Consider the following 16,471-nt stretch of genomic DNA (forward strand, 5'->3'; position numbering starts at 1 on the left):
GAAGGGTGGGGTTAGCTGCCTCTCCTGGCCTCAGCAGTACCTGACAGAGGACAGGGACCCCCTGGGTCCTGTGCAGAGGATGCAGGCATCCCCAGAGCCTCACATCTTTCTCTTCACTCCCAGGATCCGGTTCGACTGCACCAGTGAGATCAGGAACTGAATGAGCTGTGGGTAGAGAGGATATAGTCATCCAGGCCCATGGGGGGTCCCTGTTGGCCTGCCGGCCCTGCCTCTACCTTGTTGACGACTTTCTGCTGTTGGGCGTGCTTCTGCCGCAGGCTGGCCACCTCCCGCCACAGGGCCTCGTTCTCGCTGAAACAGACCAGGATGGGTCAATGGGGCTGCAACCAGGAGCACTGGGCAGGGCTGGCCTGGCCCTCCCCGGGATGAGGACTGCCATGTGAAGGGGCTGGGGAGGCCAAGGCTTGCTGGCACCACTGCCCTTCCTAGTGTGGCTGTACTCCAGAGTCACACAAAGGTACCCAGTGGGGTGGCTGCGGCAGAGGCAGGACCCCAGGCAGGTGGCAGACCCTTGAGCTCTGCCTCCCACCCCAGCATCTCTGCCCCATGGAGGCCCAAGGAGCTGGGTTCAAGGAGGACACTGGCAGCCCAGCTCTACAGGCTGCAGAGCAATACACGTGGGTATCCTGTGCCTTGCAGGATGCTCGGGACCTCCACCAGGCTCAGATGTGGCTCACAGGTGGCCCCGTGGAGTAGGGAAGAGTGGCCCCAGCACCGTCTCCCCGACCGGGTAAGCAGGCCACGAGTGCACTCCCACCGCTCTGCTGATGGCCCAGCCATGCCCCTACATATCTTCCTGACACAGAATCATCCTTCTTGGCCTCACCCCAAGAGGCACAAGTGTTCTGGGCCGAGGACAGCCGCCCTGGGGTTGGTATTCCTGAGCCCCCAGGGCCCCAAAGTGGGTGGAAGGAGATGGAAGCCTGACTTCCTGGGTGGCCTTGCCTCAGTTTCCCAAGTGCCACCCATGTGCTAGTCCCCTGCTAAGAGCTTCCCCAGGGTCCTGGCTGAAGGGGGGGCTGTAGGGTGGGTTATGAGTGCCCAGACACGTGCCAGGGGCAGAGGTTGCAGAAACAATGCTCCAGAAACCTGAAGTGCTTCCCACTCCCAGGCCTGAGGTGCAGGTAGGTGGGATAGGGACACCCTGCACAGCATAACGCCAGGGGCAGCAGGAGTCATCGGGAGGGTGGGGAGGGCAGCAGGGAGGCTTGGTCACAAGGTCTGCTGTGGCCAGTCCCTGCCACTCCTGGCCTCTGGGTGTGGGGCCTGCAGGGCAGCACCTGTGCGCTCAAAAGCAGGCTGGCTGGTCCTGCTGAGCTTGGAGCCCAGCTGCCTAAGGCTGTGGGAGCCCAGCAGCGGCTGGGAATCGAGGACTGCCAGGAGGGGCACAGGGTGGGTGCCAAGCAGGGGCCCTTCCCAGTCTGATTCTGTATTTAGAGAACGGCAAGCCCAAGGGCTGTCCTAGAAGCTACAGAAAGCAGGCTCTGCACAGAGGCGGTGAAGGTGGGGGCTGCAAACCCTGAGCCTCAGGATAGGGCTGCCTCCCCCCATAGCATGCACAGCCTCATGGTGGGTTCCCAGACAGGGCACTGCCCACCCTCCCTGGCCCAGGACCTACTGCTTCATGGCCAGGAGCTTGGAGTCCATGCACTCCTGCCTGCCCTTCATCAGCTGCACATCCGTCAGCAGCTTGGCAACGCTGTCCTGGCGGATCTTCATGTCCTCGCTCTTCAGGGTGGACACCTGGATCCCGAGGGGGGAAAGAATCACTGAAGTGGCCCAGAGCCTGGCAGGCTCTCTGGCTGCAGCCTGGCCCAGGGAGGGGGCAGGGCCTGGGACACAGCCGGAAAAGTCATGAAGGGTGTGGCCAGGACAGCTGCAGGGAGGTCTGGGGGAGGAGGCTGGACAGAGGCTGGCAACTCACACTGGTCACTTTCCTCTTAATATTCTCCAGGAGCTGCTCCTGGCCACGCAGGAAACAAGGGTGCTGGAACTCAGTGTCGTCCCTCTCAGGCTTGACCAGGCCGCCCTGCTCAATGTGGACCACTTTCCGGAAGCCATCTGTACATAACGGATGGATGCAGCTCTGCCTAAGACCTAGGGACCAGACCCCCCTGCGACAGCCTGGCCACTAACCCCATGGCAAGCAACGAGCAGTTCCTGAAGGGCTACACTGGCGTGGCCCTGGTTAGACCCCATGCTGCCCACTCAGAGCTTGTGCCTGGGTGGTCTTAGTCTCAGGGAGACCCCATGTCCCCACGTCTCCCTTCCTCAATGCATGTGGGAGTGTGGCTAGGGCTTCACAGCTCTTCCCTGGGGACCTTAGGCTCACACCCACAAAAACCTTTCCCTCAAGGACGAAGTGCCCGCCCCAGGCCCCCAGCTTTGAGGGCTCCACGCCATGCCCTTGGCCACTGCAGAGGGTTCTGTCCTTCACCCTCAGGGTAGGTCAGCTTCCCCACACACCCCAGGCTGGCTGCCCAGTCCCTCTGAGCAGGGGACCCTCATCCCCCACAAGCCCAGGGCGGGGCAGGCACACTCACACATGTTGAGCTGCCGCACGAAGCTGGCCATGTTGTTGTGCTTGAAGTACTTGGGTAGCACCTCCTTGGCGAACTGGCCCTGGTCGAACACGTGAAAGCTGTTCCCGCTCTGCCAGGAGACACATGGATGCGTCATGTGTGGTGGCAAGGCACAGAGGTATCTGTGGCCTGAGGGGACCCCTCCCCATGAGTTGGGTAGGGCACATTCCTAACCCTACGGGGCTGGTTGGGGGGTCCCTCGGCCTGTATCTGCATTCAGGTGCAGGACTGGGTGGTGGCCAGATGCTCAGTTTACATTCATGAGACACTCACAGCACTTGGAGCCCATTCTCTAGGGGATCAGTATTTAGTTTTAATCGGCAAGTTTTCCTTAAGAACAGCTAAGACCCCAAATTGAGGCAGCCAAAGAAACGGGAATCTAATTTCTGTTACATTAAAGGAAAACACAGTTATGTTCAGAAATGCAAACTTCATTCCTCTTTTGGCATGTGAGACAAGAAATAGCGACTGTCAGAAATTGCATATGCCGTCAGGAGGAGCTGACCAGGCAGGAGTCTTTGCTGGCCTCAGTCATGGTGGCTCAGAGAAGGCGCCAAGATGGAAAGATGGAGAGGCCCAGAGCAGAGCCAGAGAAGAGCGTGCAGGGCATCTGCACAGGAGTTGGGGCGACTGACCCAGTGAATGAACCAGTTAAAGACAGAGCAGGCCCTGCTGGAGAAGGGAGTTACAGCTGCGGACAGGGGAAAGCCAAAAGGCCCCTTTGGTGTTGGACTGGAACTGGAATACTGCTCTTCAATATAGAAAAACAGGAGAATAAACATGGGCACAAACATGTGAGGCGAGTGGGAACAGCACAGGAAGGGGGTCCAAAGCAGCAAGAGGAAAGCTGGTAAAAATGTTAGTCAACTTTTCCAGAATGCTGAACATTAATGGGAGAATTGCAGCAGTACAGGGAGTGTTTACTCAAGAAAAGCAGTTGGATCTCAATAAGAAAAGTGAGCACTGTGGCATTTTACCCTGCCCTGTTCCTGCTCTATCTCAGCTGCAATCACTGTGGAACCAGTGACCTGGCAGCCCCTAGGGGAGGAGGGCCCGGAGCTCCTTCAGGCCCCTTGTGGCAGCTACCTGGGAGCTCCCACTTCTCAGGCTGTCTTGGATTTGACTTGAAGTTCTTCCAATGTAGAAAAGCTTTTTCCTAGGAGTCCTTGTTGAAACAGCTGGAGACAATTTTTAATTACTCTGGCTGCCTAAGGCAGTGCGTAACAGTTCGGGACAAGAGACTAATTAGAACACTTAAAAGAAAAAGCTGGAGAATGAAGTATCACTAAAGGCTCTGAAAAATCCTCAGGAACCCAGAAGCCATGTGCATGAGCAGAGCTGTGCCCTTGTTGAGGAAAGACCTGAGCTGTCCCCTCTGGCTGACCTTGAGGCTCTGCGTAAGCATCAAGGGAAGGATAAAAGGTCAACCATCTGGCTGAGTACTGAAGGTGTGCCCCAACATACAGAGTCCCCCAGCAAAGACTGGGAGACTCATTGCCTCCAGGCTCTTAAGGAAATTTCTGCCCCATCACTACCTAACCAAACAAGAGACTGAAGTGGCCATGAACAACAGAGAACACAGACTTTATAGCACCAGTCCAGAAAAGCTACCAAAGTACAATTGCAGCAAACTACAACAGCAATGAATCCTGGGAAATGGGAGAATCTGAGCTCCATAGTTGCCACATTATATTAATTAGAAATCTAGTTTTCAACAAAAATTATGAGATCTGCAAAGAAAGAAGGTATGGCCCATACACAGGAAAAAAAAAAAGCAATCAAGAGAAACTGTCCTGGAAGAAGCCCAGACTTACTAGACAAAGATTTTTAGGTCAACTATTTTAAATATGTTCAAAGAACTAAAGTAAACCACATCTAAAGAACTGAAGTCTGAGAATGATACCTCACCAAATAGAGAATATCAATAAAGAGACAAAAATTATAAAAAAGCACTAAATTGAAATTCTGGAGTTGAAAAGTACAATAACTCAGATTAAAAATTCTCCAGAGGGGCTCAAGTGCAGATGTGAGCAGGGAGAAGAAGGAATCAGCAAACATGAAGATAGGCCAATCGAGATCATCCAGTCTGGGGAAAAGAAAAAAAAAAGAATGAATAAAAATGAACAGAGCCTCAGAGACCTGCAAGACATCATCAAATGTACAACATATACATAATGGGAGTCTCAGAAAAATGAAAGGGACATAAAAATACATGAAGAAAAAATGCCCAAAATCTCCACAAATTTGATGAAAAACATCTAGGAAGCTAAACTCCAAGTAGGATAAACTCAAAGAGATTCCCACCTAGACACTTCATAATCAAACTGGCAAAAGCAAAAGGCAAAGGAAGACTCTTGGAAAGGCCGGGCACGGTGGCTCACGCCTGTAATCCTAGCCCTCCAGGAGGCTGAGGCAGGGGGATCGCTTGAGGTCAGGAGTCCGAGACCAGCCTGAGCAAGAGCGAGACCCCATCTCTACTAAAACTAGAAAGAAATTATCTGGCCAACTAAAAATATATATAGAAAAAATTAGCCAGGCATGGTGGCGCATGCCTATAGTCCCAGCTACTCGGGAGGCTTTGACAGTAGGATTGCTTAAGCCCAGGAGTTTGAGGTTGCTGTGAGCTAGGCTAATGCCACAGCACTCACTCTAGCCTGGGCAACAAAGCGAGACGCTGTCTCAAAAAAAAAAAAAAAAAAAAAAAAAAAGACTCTTGGAAGAAGCAAGAGAAAATAGACTCATTGTAAACAAGGAATCCTTAATAAGATTAACAGCCAATTTCTCATCAGAAACCATGAAAGCCAGAGGCAGTGAGATGACATATTAAAAGTGTAAAAGAAAAAACCCTGTCAGTCAAGAATTCTATATCCAACAAAACTATCCTTTGAAAATGAAGGAGAGACTTCTACTTCTGGGATGGCAGTGTCAGGAGCTTTGTGGAAGCAATTCCCAGTGAAACAAGCAAAACTTATGTAAGTCTCTGGAAATTGTCCTAAAAGCATATGACAAATAACAAAAACATTTACTCAATAAAATCTGTTGAAACTTGGTAAGTACAGTGAGACTTTGTGGTATTTGAGCTACAACCCCCTCTCTCCCAGCTCACCATGGTGGACACTACACTCTGGGAGGGTGGGGCCAAGATGGGGATCCCTCAATTCCCAGTCCAAGCTTACTGTATCTCACTTGGATGGGCAGACAACCATAATTTCTCATCCTCTCCAACTCCAAGTTGAAGAGACTAAACTCCTACTGAGTGTGACCAAGTAGTCAGAGGTTCTCTTCCTCCACCTTGCCCCTACCCACAGAATGCAGACTCTGTCCCAGACACAGCAGGCTGAGAATACTGGGACTCTGATCACCTCCCCCCAGTTTGCATGCAGGGGAGAGTATGCATGTTGACAGAGTCACGCTGAGAAGGCCAGTGGCCACTGCCCTGCCCTGTGCCCAGAGTAGTGGCTCAGAGAAATTTGCCCAGAAAGAGGAAGTCCATAAGGAAAGAGCTCTGAAGGTTTCCCCAAGGAAACTCACTTTATTTCAAAGTGCAAGCCCAAAAGTGCTCTTAAAAACAGTAACTCCTCTAAATTAAGAGCAACAAGTTAGACTACAGCCTCAAAAACTACCACGGCTCAGAAAACCCCACAGAACCCCCCCTCCCACAACAATCCCACAATACCACTCCGAAAAATCCCAAAACAAACAATAAAATCCTACCACTACTCAAATTTAATTGGATCAGAATGCTGAAAAATTTGTGCCCCAGACCACTGTCAAAAACAATAGAGCAATTAGGCAATAATTAATGGAACTTAAAGGTTGGATGTAATACTATATGAGGCAGTAGAGAGAGAGAGATCAAGGACAAATAGACTTCACAAAAATAGCCCAAGTCACAAATAACAACAACAAAAGCAGCACCAGAGGGAGGGAAGAACAATCATTCAGAGGTATTAAAATATATTAACTAAAACATATAGTGTTTCAACAACAAAATACAAGATATATAAAGAAAAAGGAAAGCGAGAATCCACATGGGAGTAAAAGCAAGCAACAAAAATTGTGAGAGGGACAAGATGTCAGATTTAATAAAGACTTCAAAAAAGTCATTATAAATGTATTCAAATAACCCAAGGAAATTATGCTTAAAGAAGTACAGGAAGGTAAGGCCAGGTGTGGTGCCTGACGCCTGTAATCTAACACTCTGGGAGGCCAAAGCAGGAGGACCACTTGAGGTCAGGAGTTTGAAACCAATCTTAGCAAGAGTAAGACCCTGTCTCTACTAAAAATAGAAAAATTAGCCCAGTGTTGTGGCGCACACCTGTAGTCTCAGCTACTCAGGAGGCTGAGGCAGGAGCTTTGTTTGAGCCCATGAGTTTGAAGTTGCAGTGAGCTGTGATGACACCACCGCACTCTAGCTGTAGGGACAGAGCAAGACTCTAACTCAAAAAAAAAAAAAAGTGGGACACCTTTAATTTCACCAGCATACGTGTAATAGGAGTACCATAAGGAAAGGAGAACCACAAAAAGTGTTCAAACAAATAAGGCCTGAAAACTCCCAAAATTTACTAAAAAAATCCATGAATATGGTATGTCTCTACTTACTCCAGTCAACTCTGATTTCTTTCATTGTTTTACAATTTTATGGTTTTTGCATACAGATATGTGCAAGTTTTATTAGGTTTATACTTAAGTGATTTTTTTTTTTGAGACGGTCTCACTCTGTTGCCCAGGCTGGAGTGTAGAGGCACCATCACAGTTCACAGCGACCTCAAACTTCTGGGCTCAAGTGATCCTCCTGCCTCAGCCTCTGGAGTAGCTGGAATAACAGTCACTTGCCATCATACCCGGTTTATTTTCCTATTCTTTTTTTGTAATGACAGGGTCTTGCTCTTGCTCAGTATGGTCTCGAACTCTTGGCTTCAAGCAATCCTTCCATCTTGGCCTCCCAAAGTGCTAAGACTACAGGTGTCAAGTGATTTTTTTTTTTTGAGCAATTGTAAACGGGATTTAAAAAAATCCATTTCCTACCGTTCATTGCTGATATGCAGAAGATAGATAGATTTGTGTATTGACCTTCTATCTAGTAACCTTGCAACTCATTCATTAGTTCCAGGAGTATTTCTGTAGATTTCTTGGGATTTTCTATGTGGACAATCATGTTATTTGTGAATAAGGATAGTTTTATTTCTTCCTCTCCAATATGTATTCCTTTTATTTCTTTTTTTTATTGTACTGGATAGGACTGCTAGTAGTACAATGCTGAATAGGACTGCTAAAAATAGGCTTCATGGCTTATTCCTGATTTTTAGGGAGAAAGCATTCAGTCTTTTATCATTACACTGTTAGGTACAGATTCTTTAGACACTTTTGTATCAGGTAAAGGAAGTTCCCTGTTATTCCTAGTTTTCTGAGGGTTTTTATTTTTTAAATGTCATGAATGTTAAACTTTGTAAAATTTTTTTGATAAATAATATGATCATGTAGTTTTTCTTCTGTAGACTGCTGATATAGTGGATGATATTTTTATTTTATTTATTTTTCACTTTTTAAAAAATTTCAGCATATTATGGGTGTACAAATGTTTAGGTTACGTACATTGCCTTTGCCCCACCTGAGTCAGAGCTTCAAGCATGTCCATCCCTCAGATGGTGCGCACCGCACCCATTAGGTGCGAATATACCCATCCTCTCCTCCCTGATTTTTAAATGCTGAGCAGCCTTGCATTCTTGGGAAAAACCCCAATTGCTGTGACATTAATTTTTATATAAAAAAGAGTATATTTAGAAATATATTACTATTATTCTTTATAATGCTGAATTGATTTGCTAAAATTTTATAGAAGATGTTATAAAAGAGACTGGTTTGTGGTTTTCTTGGACTAATTTTTTGCTTAATACTGGCCTCATAAAATGAATTGTAAAGTGTTTCCTCCTCTGCTAACTTCTGGAAAAGATTGTATAAAATTGGTGTTATCTCTTCTGCAAGTGTTTGAATTTGCCAGTGAAATAATTCGGGCTTAGAGATTTCTTTTTTTGAAGGTTTACAACTAGGAATTCATTTCTTTAATAGTTTTTGGACTATTAATGTTTATCTCTCATCTAGTATGAGTTTTTGGTAGTTGGTAGTTTTCAAGGAATTGGTCCATTTCATCTAAGTTGCCAAATCTACATTCACAGAGTTGTTTATAGAATTTCCTTGTCTGCGGGTCAGTGGTGATGTGTCTTCTTTCCTTCTTGATTTTGATAATTTACATCTTTTCTTCTTTTTTCTTTTGTTATTCATGCTACAAGCTCATCGATTTTTGAAAATCTTTTCAAAGTATCAGGTTTTGGGTTCATTTATCATATTGTTTTACTGTTTTCTATTTCACTTATTTCTTCTGCTGCCTTTTACTTCCTTCCTTCTGCTTGTTTTGGGTTTACTTTGCTCTCCTCCTCAACCCCACTTTATTAAGGTAGAGGCTTAGAAAGCCATTCTTTTTGTCTATTACACCAATAGTCACTTATTGGTATAATTTCATTTATCATTATCATGTATTAGGTACATGTATATATTATACTTTTACACAATGGGAAGCACAATAGGCTTGTTTACACCAGCGTCACTACAAACACATGGGTAATGCATTGTGCTATGACATCAGGAGATAAACATTTTCCAGTGCCATTATAATCTTAAGGGCCTATTGTTGTATATGTGGTTCGTCACTGAGTGAGATGTTATACGGCACATGGCTGTATATCTTTCTTTCATCCTTTTATTTTTAACCTAATTGTATTGTTACATTTGATGTGAATTTGAGACAGCCTTTAGTTGAGTCATTAAATAAAAATCCATACTGTCTTTTAGTTGGTGTGTTTAAATGAGGGGTAGACAAACTTTTTGTTAAAAAAAAAAGATAGTAAATATTTTAATCTTGGGCCATATGGTCTCTGTTGCAACTACTCAACCCTGCTGCTGTAGCACAAAAGTAGCCATAGAAAAATCTTAATAAAATGGATGTGGCTGTTTCAATAAAACTTTACTTACCAAAAACAGTCAATTCATGGGTTTCCTGACTCCTTATGTTGTGGCTGTGTTATATATTACATCTACATACATTGAAAATTCCATCAGACGATGCCATTATACACTGGTTTTAACTATCACACACATTTTAAAGAAGTAAAGAAGACTAGTTTCAATTTATATATAGTTAATTCTATATAAATAGAGTCACTATTCCTGTTGATTTTCCTTCATTTCTGATGTTCCAAGTTTCCATCTGGTGTCATCAGCCTTCTGTTTGAAGAATTTCCTTTAGTAATTCTTTTAGAGTAGGTTTTCTAGCAACATTTTTTATAGTTTTCTCTTATTCAAGGATGCCTTAACCTCACCTTTTTAACACTGAAAGATACTTTCCCTGGAATACAGAATTCCGAGTTGACAGTTCTTTTCACTCACTCTATCTCCTTCTGGCTTCCATGGTTTCATTGCTGCTTTATCAATAATGTGTTGTTTTTCTGTGGATGTTTTCAGAATTTTAAGTTTGTCTTACTTTTCAGAAGTTTGATTATGATGCAATGCATCTTGGTGTGAATTTCTTTGGGCTTATCCTTTTTGAGGTTTGCTGAACTTCTTGAATTTATCAGTTTATATCATTTGCATAATATGTAAGTTTTCAGCCATTATTTCTTCAAATGTTTTTTTCTTCTGCATTTCTACTCTCCTTTTGGGACTCTGATGACACAAATGTCAGACCTTTAGGTACTGTCCCAGTGGTGTCTGAAATTCTGTTCACTTTTTCTACCAAACTTTTTTCTTTCTGCTGTTTAGATTATTTTCTACTGCTCTATTGTCAAGTTCATTGACTTTCCTCTGTCATCTCCATTTTGTTATTCACCCCATCTATAATTCCTTATTTTGGTTATTGTAATTTTTAGTTCTAAAGTTTCAATATGGTTCTTTTCTTTTCTTTTTTTTTTTTTTTTGAGACAGTCTCACTCTGTTGCCTGGGCTAGAGTGCCATGGCATCAGCCGAGCTCACAACAACCTCAAACTCCTGGGCTTAAGCAAGCCTTCTGCCTCAGCCTCCCAAGTAGTTGGGACTACAGGTATGTACCATCACTCGTGGCTAATTTTTTCTATTTTTAGTTGCCTGGCTAATTTCTTTCTATTTTTAGTAGAGATGGGATCTCACTCTTGCTCAGGCTGGTCTTGAACTCCTGACCTTGAGCGATCCTCCCACCCCGGCCTCCCAGAGTGCTAGGATTACAGGCGTGAGCCACTGCGCCTGGCCTCGATATGGTTCTTATTTGTAAGTTGTATTTCCTTGCTAAGCTCTTCTTTATGTTCATGGCAAGAGCATCTACCCTTACTTTGTGTGATATTTTTATAATAGCTGCTTTGAAGTTGTTGTCAGACAATTCCACTATCTGTGCCATCTTAGCCATTGACATCTTTTTGTCTCTTTTCCCATGTGAATTGAGATTTTCCTGGTGTGTATGTATGCTGAATAATAGGTTATATCTTGGTGTTAAGTGTTGAATTATGTACCCTCTACCATATGCACAAAAGATATGTTCAAGTCTGAACCCACAGTACCTTGGAAAGTAACTGCATTTGGAAATAGGGGTGTTGCGGATGTAAACAGTTAATATAAGGTCACACTGAAGAAGAGTGGGCCCCTAATTTAATAGGGCTGACGTCCTCTAAGAAGACAGCCATGTGAGATACACAGGAAGACTGTCAACTGACAACAAAGGCAGAGACTGGGCTGTGTGGCTATAGGCCAAAGACTGACAGAAACCAGCACAAGCTGGGACAGGCAAGGAAGGGTCCCCTAATACAGGTTTCAGAGGGAGCATGCCATGGATATGAGACTTCTGGTATCTAAAACTGTGAGACTAAAATTTCTGTTGTTTTCAGAAACCCAGTTTGTGGTTTTTTGTTATGGCACGCATATGAAACTAATACCTGGGCATTGTGAATGTTTTGTCAGCAGTTAGGGTCTTGTTTAACTCCTACAGAGAATGTTGATATTTCTGTTTTAGTGGGCAATCAACCTGGTTGGGCACAAGTCCATATTTTGCGGGCTGAGTCAGTTCCCTTTTCAAAGCCTCTGGGACACTATCAAGATCCGCCCCGTGTGCACCACCTAGTGGCCAGTCTGGCATCTGGGCAGTGTTGTGTCCTGGAGTTCAAAGTACCAGGAATGTTTGGGATCAGCTAACGTACACACACGGTACAGCCCCGGGTGAGCCCAGGAGGTTCATACACAGCCCTATGGGATCACCTTCCCGAGCTACTCCGCTGCAATTTCCACAGTACTTTCAAGTTCCCTGGGGCTCCATTTTTTAGTTCGCTGGTCAAAGATCTAGGGTTTAATTTTGTCCACTCTGCTGTACACCTCTTGAGAATGCTTTTGTCTGGGTCTCATGGAGAGGGGAGATGACAAAGGGAGAAATCAATGGGTGTCCACCTCAGCCTCTTGGGAATACAACTCCTCTGTTCAGAGAGGAAGGAACCTCTCTCTCAAGAGTTTTAGGCACTGGTGGGCCTGCACTGTCACTACTGTCGCTACCATTTTCTGTAGCTGGGGTGTGAGAAAATGGAGGGGAGAAAATACAGAGAAAAAGGGGAGGAATTACTTCATTCTCTGAGCATGTGGAGACCCTTTTCTACTTCTCTAGCTATGGCTAGAGGGTACTTCCTAGAGCTTTCTCTCTCCGTGCCAATACCCAGTTTGGGGCTTAGGGTATATTAAATCCAGGCCAGGGTATTGAAAGGAACAAAAATAGCAATCTCACCATCAGTTTGGTGGCTCTTCAAATTCTGGTATTCCTTGCCAAACTATATGCTACTATTTACTTTTTGAAATCCTCAAATCGTTTCTGTATCCTGTCAAAGTGTTATGGTTGCATCCAGTGAGAGAGACAGGATGTAGGGTGCTTACTCCATCTTACCTGCAACAAGCGCATCCTTTCCCTCCTCTGAATGAAGAGTTAGCAAATGTTTTTTTGATAAAACATCAGCTAGTAAATATTTCTGTCATTGTAGGCCATGTGGTATCTGTTTCTCTGTACTGAACTCTGCTGTTATATATAGCACAAAACTTTATTTACAAAATGGGCAGTGGCTAAATTTGGGTCATAGGCGGACATAAGTTGACACCTGCCTTCAATCATAAGTTGCTGAACTTGTGTTGCTTTGAGAAGCCCAAAGCTATTTGATTCCTAATTCTTTGTATGAGAACTGTTCCCCTCCCAACCCCTGAAAAATGTTGGGACAATAATGACCTTCCCTTTGTCCCCAGGAATCTGAGATTTCACATTTCACAATGATGAGCTTTGTGATGGGTCTTCTTTTGTATTTATTGGTCTAGAGAGCTAGGAGGCTCTTAACTCAGACTGCTCAGTTCTAGGGAATTTTCCTGATTTTCTCCTTTTGTAATAGTTCTGTTACATTTATTTTTCTTTCTAGGACTTCTATTAGGTAGATATAATAGCTTTTGAACCAATCTTCTAATTATCTTAAATATTTGCTTGTTTTCCATATTTTTTTGTTCTAGTATCTGGATTATTTTCCCAACCTTATTTTAACCATTTTAATAAATTTTCCATTTTTGCCACTGTATTTTTAATTAAGAATTTTGTTTTCTGAATGGTCTTGTTTCACTGATATGATGTTTTCTTCTGACAATTTTTTTTTGTTTTAGCCTCACTTTTGTTAGAAGCTTTCCCATAAGTGTGACACCTTGTGTGAAATGAAACCCTAAGCCCCAACCACCAACTGAATGGACCCCCTCTTGGTCAATGGGACCCCAGAAAACCCTAAAGCTGAGTTGCTGGCCATAATAGGCGAGGTTAGACATGCCTCTTAATGCCCCCTCCATTTTTGGAGGTATGCTTTGTAACAGTGAGATGCTAAATCATTAACAGGCCTAAGGCTATATACAAGACAAAGCTTAAACCACACTTGTAGACAAAGCTTCATTTCTTTAACCAATTACAAATCAAAGAATCTTTAAACTCACCTATAGCCTGTAAGCCCCCACCCCTCTTGAGATGTCCCACCTTTTCAGGCCAAACCAATGTATGCCCTCTACATACTTACTTAGGGTCTTCATGAATGTATCAGACCATTTTCTCAGGACCTCTTGAGACCATCTGCTCTGGGTTGGTCACACACATTTGGCTTAGAATAAACCTCTTTAAATTATTTTACAGAGTTTGGGCTTTTTTCCATTAACACTTGCTTGTTCATTCATATTACAGAGTAAGAGGCTGGGCACTTGCTTTATTGGAGGGTGATCTGCTTGGTTGGTTCACAGCTATAAGTATCTGAAGGTCTTGTTGCCTGAGCTAGTAACTTTCTTTCCTCCAAGATGAATTCTATAACCTCCTGCCTGAAGAGCATAATCCTAGTTGTCAGCAGTTGTTCAGTGCCAAGTGTGGGAAGAGGGTTAGGAGAAGGGCTTCCTTCATCATGAAAACAGTTACCAAGTCCCTTCACCTTCTGTCCTGTACCCTGGCCCTTGCCTGGCCTGGGTGTGCCCAAGTCCAGCATCCAGCAGGCCAAAGCTTCCATTATCCTGCTAGGGTAGAGGAGGTTCAGGTTTGCAAAACCCATGTCTGTGTCTTGAAAAGTAGCTGGCACCTCTAATCCCAAGTATTTAGGGGCTCTGTGAATGAATCATCTGATTTGAGGTGTGTCCCAGGCTGCCTGCTTGCTTAGCTTGCTTCTTTCTCTGGTCTGCTAAGTGGTTTTATCTTCCAGAATAGCTTCTGCCATTTCTATCCCTGTCCTCCCAGTCTTTGTGATACTAGGCTCCCCGCTTTTTTTTTTTTTTTTTTTGAGACAGGCTCTTGCTCTGTCACGCAGGCTGGAGTGCAATGACATGATCATAGTTCACCGCAACCTTGAATTCCTGGGCTCAAGCCATCTTCCTGCTTTAGCCTCCTAAGTAGTTGAGACTACAGGCACTCACTACCATGCCTAGCTAATTTTTAAAAACTTTTTTCATAGAGATGGGGTCTTGCTATGTTGCCCAGGCTGGTCTCAAACTCCTGGCCTCAAGAGATCCTTCTGCCTTGGCCTCCCAAAACACTGAGATTACAGGCAAGAGCCACCGTGCCTGGCCTATGCTCCCCACTTTTAAAATTTAAACTCTATATTCTACTTTAGTAAGCTTTAACCAGAAATCCTAGGTACTCCATAAATGTTACCTCATTTAATCCTCATAAGCAACTGACTTCAGAGAAGAGTAAGGCTCTGAGGAGATGGGAAGAGGCTTGCTCAGGTCCCCCATTCAGCCGCACAGCCAGGACCCAAGCCCGTGGGCAGCCTGTGGAGAAAGACCATATCCTTTCCGCTCTACCCAAAACTCGAGACAGGCCCACATTTTAGGGGTGGGAAGAGGAACCAGAGGAGACTAAAAAGAAACCATGAGGGGAATTAGAGGTTAATCAGGAAAGGCATAAGGACTTGTCAAGGAGCAAAAGGAGTCACCAGATCACTCTTCCAGAGCTTTGTGGCTGTGTGGGGAAGCAGCAGCAGGTGGTGGCAGTTCACACTGAGGCAGGGGCAGACACACAGGAAGGTTTAAGTGACAAGACAGGTGCTTGGTGGGCTGCTGGGGAATGTGCCTAGCATAGCAGCTGGAGAAATGGGGGAAGAAAGGACCGGCCCTCTGGGACTCTATCCTCTCCCGATGCCTTACACGGGGTGCTCCCCAGGGGGTGTCCATCACCCACCAATGACTTAAACCTCATGCTGCCTCCACCCCCAGGCTGGACTCTCTGCTGAGTGCTAGCTACACCTGCTTCCTGGGCATCTCCGCACGGCTGACCATCAAAGACCCCCCTCCCCCACATTTCTAAAAAAGGAAGATATAATTCATAGAGAGTAAAATCTATCATTTTAAGGACACAGCTTGATCAACTTTCCACATACAGTTGATTAACCCCCATTACAAGCAAGGAACAAAACACATTTCTATCATCCCAAAAAGTACCCTATCCCTTTGCAGTCAATCCCCTCCCTTCATCCCCAGTGAACCACCGATCTCAATTTTGTTCCTACAGCTTCGCTTTTTCCAGAGCGTCATATAAATGGAATCATATAGCATATGGCCATTTTTTTTTTTTTTTTTTTTTTTTGAGACAGGGTTTCACTCTGTTGTTGCCCAGGCTGGAGTGTAGTGGCGTCATCACAGCTCACTATAACCTCAAACTCCTGGGCTCAAGCAATCCTCCTGCCTCACCTTCCCAAGTAGCTGGGACTACAGGTGTGCACAACCACTCCTGGCTAATTTTTTCTATGTCTTAGTAGAGGTGAGGTCTCGCTCTTGCTCAGGCTGGTCTAAAACTCCTGACCAGAAGCAATCCTCCCACCTCAGCCTCCCAGAGTGCTAGGATTACAGGCATAAGCCATCATGCCCGGCCGTGTGTGGCTTTTTGTATTTTGGTATCTTTCATTTTGCATGACAGATTTGAGATGCAGCCATGTCATTACATGGGTAAGCAGTTTGTTCCTATCAAATGCTGAGTGTGGATGTCCCAGTTTATTTATCTGCTCACCCTTTGATGGACATTTGGGTTGTGTTTAGGTTTTGACTATTACGAATAAAATTGCTATGAACATTTATGTATGGTTTTTGTATGGATATATGTTTTCATTTATCTTGGGAAAACCTACAAGTAGGACCACTGTGCCATGTGGTAAACATATGCTGAACTTTATGAGAAACCACCAAACTGTATTCCAAGGTGGATGTATCATTTTGCATTCTCAGCAATATGTGAGTTTCAGTGGCTCCACGTCCCCCTCTGCATCCGGTGTTGTCAGTCTCTTAAGTTTAGCCTCTGTAGCAAGTGTCTAGTGGTACC

At 44.8% G+C, this 16,471-nt stretch overlaps 1 protein-coding gene and 1 long non-coding RNA gene across 5 annotated transcripts in view; one reads left to right on the top strand and one right to left on the bottom strand.

Annotated features, from left to right (window-relative positions):
• The window catches only part of HSF1 (heat shock transcription factor 1), a 30,432-nt gene that overhangs the window by 3,163 nt on the left and 10,798 nt on the right, over positions 1-16,471 (bottom strand). For all 4 annotated transcript variants that reach the window (XM_045561208.1, XM_045561211.1, XM_045561209.1 and 1 more), the window contains exons 2-6: positions 2,565-2,673; positions 1,946-2,082; positions 1,640-1,764; positions 237-312; positions 104-165 (exon numbers count right to left, since the gene is read on the bottom strand). In XM_045561208.1, coding sequence (XP_045417164.1) covers positions 104-165; positions 237-312; positions 1,640-1,764; positions 1,946-2,082; positions 2,565-2,673 — 509 coding nt within the window. The remainder of the gene's footprint in view (positions 1-103; positions 166-236; positions 313-1,639; positions 1,765-1,945; positions 2,083-2,564; positions 2,674-16,471) is intronic.
• On the top strand, positions 14-5,012 carry LOC123644865. The gene is made up of 3 exons (XR_006737294.1): positions 14-478; positions 661-751; positions 1,976-5,012. It is a non-coding gene; the product is annotated as an uncharacterized LOC123644865 (long non-coding RNA).

The sequence above is a fragment of the Lemur catta genome, chromosome 9 (genome assembly GCF_020740605.2).
Source record: "Lemur catta isolate mLemCat1 chromosome 9, mLemCat1.pri, whole genome shotgun sequence".
Lineage (NCBI taxonomy): Eukaryota > Metazoa > Chordata > Mammalia > Primates > Lemuridae > Lemur > Lemur catta.